Raw genomic sequence first — 3,437 nt, 5'->3', positions numbered from 1 at the left:
GGAAGCAGGGCTGGACTGGGACATAAAATCGGCCCTGGCATTTTTTGTTCCAGGCGGCCCACCACCACTTCGAGATATATACACATATACACTATACCAGTCAAAAGTTTTTGAACAGTAAGATTTACTTTTATTTATTTGATCCAAAATACAGCAAAAGCAGTAACATCGTGAAATATTATCCAAAGTACAGCAAAAACAGTACATTTTAGAAAACAGTTATGTTAAATAGTAAAAATATTTCAATTTAAATATATTTTAAAATGTACTGTATTCCTGTGATTTGATTTCAAAACTGAATTTTTAGCATCCTTACTCCAGCCACATGATCCTTCAGAAATCATTCTTATTTTCTGATTTGCTGCTCAAAAAACATTTATTATTGTTATTATTATGTTGAAAACAGCTGAGTAGAATTTTTTCAGGTTTCTTTGATGAATATAAAGTTCAGAAGAACAGCATTTATCTGAAATAGACATTTTTTGTAACATTATAAATGTCTTTATCGTCACTTTTGATCAATTTAAAGCATCCTTGCTAAATAAAAGTATTAATTTCTATAATTCCTAAAACCTCTATGAACACACTTGACTTGATTTGGCCAAACAAATCGCTGGGGACGAATTTACGTTTTATAAAAAAAAAAGTGTTTACGTATTCTACACTCATGGCGCGCACACACATTAGGATAGGTTAGATGCCTGCCTCCGTTGCGAGTCCCTATCAAGCACTTTACCGATTCAACTACTCTCTTCTTCTCCTCCTGCCTTGCTCTTTGGCCCGCATCACTCACCGCAGAGCAAACCTGTTCTTGCTGCTGTGAAAACGTGGGAAATGCCGACGAGGAAGAAGTTGGGGTGATGCGATCTTTATATCGGCGGAGCAAAATACTTCATCGCTCCGTCTATAGCGCATTGTGATTGGATGGTTTACTCTGTCAATACAGGAGACAAACCAATGGGCCACTGGCTGCTCGCTGTCCCTGCGTGATGGTCCTCGGCAAAAAAAAAATAAAACATTCTGTCGGCCTCTTAAGTGCGTTGGCCCACCGGGAAAATGCCCGGTATGCCCGATTACCAATCCAGCCCTGGTCATGGTGGTATGTATGGTCAACATTCTTTCATAGAACACAAATATATTTTAAAGAGTCTTTCCTATCTAATGAAAGAATGCAAGAAGCATGGGATGTAAAGATACAAAAGTGCCATAAAGTTGTCCATGATATTAATATTCAGCAGCATTATTTTAATTGCATTGAAATAATAGCATCGTTTTTATTACTATTTGGAATGTGTTTTTATTTTCATTTTATTTTAATTTGAAAGTTTTAGTGATTTTTTGTCTTTATAGTTTTCATATTTTAGTACATCAAGTTAAAATAAATGAAAATGATAAAGTGCCTTGGCAACTACCTATAAACTAGAAATAAAATAATTGTATGTTTTTTTATTTTATTTTATTTCAGTAAACTTATTTCAAGCTACATTTTTTTTTGTCACAGCTCTCGAAACATATTTCATAATCAAACCAGGCACATGCTGAACTAGATTTGACATTAGTTTGAATGTACACAGGTGCAAACAGAAAGCGGTTTTATAGCTTCAGATCATTATGAATACGGCACACGAGTCATATATATATGCACATGTTTATGCACAAGAGCAGCATGACAAGTTTGCATCTTATCTCATTTTCTGTTGCATAAAAGAAAAGTCAATAATAAATGATGACAGAATTTTCATTCTTGGGCGAACAATTCTTTTAATTTTATGTCCTGCTTTTATGGCAGCAAACTGGACCATTATGTCGTCTCCTTTTATCTCTCATTATTTTTTACTAGTTTATTTGATTTATCTTGCACTTTATTCAGACAGACAGTCAAACCTTCTTACAGCTCCACCTGAGCATGTCCCACAGAACACACAGTCTCACCTATGCACAGTGTGGAGACATGCTCCCCTATATTGTAGTACCAAGCATAAAGTAAGTGTGAGAGCAGTACCAGTTTTGAACCATCCGTCCTCAGTGAAGGTGTCTGCTGTCTCCTGAGGTTTGTTCCAGTACTTCTGAAAGACAGAAGAACCTCGAACCAACAGCTCTCCCTCCTTCCCTTCCAAACCAGCCTTCACCTGAAAAAAAAACAAAAAACACACACATAGGTCTAGAGACTTAAAGGAGTACAATGTCAGTAGGTCTTCTTCATTAATAACTGTGTACGTACAGTAAATACAAATTCGATCTTATATTTTAATAAATTTAAATGCATACTTATAGTTAAATCTTGATTTATTCTATGAGAACATTTGTACAGGCTTTATGCACAAGAAGGTGTGCACATACACTTAGTGAATGACTGTCCGTCCACCTTCTTCTGTAAAATTTTACTGCATTTTAAATTATGGGTAGTACTTCCAGTTTGGGGAACTTCCACTCATGGCTGAATGACTGAAACAAGTAATTTCAAATAATAGGCTACAAATAATGTTATTTGCAATACAAATAATTCTTATCAGCCAGTTTGACAGATGTACAACTAAATAATGTAACACAATTAATGTGACATTGATATCACAACAATATCTGTGATAAAAGATTTTTTTTTCAGTTCGCTGTTTACCGTTTCTCCTGATTATTTACTTTTTTTTGGACCTGATGTATTACTATGAAAAAGACATCAGAAACTGCACAGTTGTGGTCTGCTCATGTTTTCTCATGTTTTTCTCTCCAAATCATCACCCTTAACTCTTTACCATTTTTTCACACAGTGCCTGTTTTCCAGTGGTGTAATGTAATGAAGTAATAATACTTTGTTACAGTACTTAAGTATTTTTTGGGAGTATCTGTACTTTACTTGAGTTTTTTTTTATTTCAGCCAACTTGTACTTTTACTCCACTACATTTCCTAATTAAAATGTATACTTTTACAGTATATCACCAAATCACACACAGAGTGCACTCACATTGATTTATTTGTCTATTAAAACTCAAAATTCCGGGCATTCTAAACTGTAGATGGCAAAAAAGTTTCTGTATGCTTTTTATATTTATATAATTTAATATAGTTAACTTAATCTATATCACACAAAGAGTACCGGTTTTCTGCAGATATCAGCATGATAACACATTTAATAATACATTTATACAAGTTCAGTAAAGCAATAAGTGACTTACATTTTAGACATAATATTGCTTGTTTTTGCTCAATTTTGCCAACGAAAATATTTCCAAACAAAGATCACAGCACTGTTTTTTGTGCCTCTGAGCAGTGGACGGTGTTTACTTATTGAATGAAACTGCTTTTTGAACGAATCGGTTGAATAAATGATTCAGTGATTCACTCATTAACACAGTCAAATACTTTGTTCCTGAATGAATCAGCCGTTTGAATGAATCGGCTGAATCTCAATGACTCACTCATTAACAGTCACTTGCTGCCA

At 34.4% G+C, this 3,437-nt stretch overlaps 1 protein-coding gene across 2 annotated transcripts in view; it reads right to left on the bottom strand.

Moving 5' to 3' along the window:
* acsf3 (acyl-CoA synthetase family member 3) overlaps positions 1–3,437 on the bottom strand; it is a 36,466-nt gene that overhangs the window by 15,032 nt on the left and 17,997 nt on the right. For both annotated transcript variants that reach the window (XM_016540938.1, XM_016540939.1), the window contains exon 7: positions 2,003–2,129. In XM_016540938.1, coding sequence (XP_016396424.1) covers positions 2,003–2,129 — 127 coding nt within the window. The remainder of the gene's footprint in view (positions 1–2,002; positions 2,130–3,437) is intronic.

Source organism: Sinocyclocheilus rhinocerous, unplaced genomic scaffold (genome assembly GCF_001515625.1).
Source record: "Sinocyclocheilus rhinocerous isolate Xijiao unplaced genomic scaffold, SAMN03320098_v1.1 scaffold36, whole genome shotgun sequence".
NCBI classification, from domain to species: Eukaryota; Metazoa; Chordata; class Actinopteri; order Cypriniformes; family Cyprinidae; genus Sinocyclocheilus; species Sinocyclocheilus rhinocerous.
This window is presented reverse-complemented; position numbering and strand designations above follow the sequence as displayed.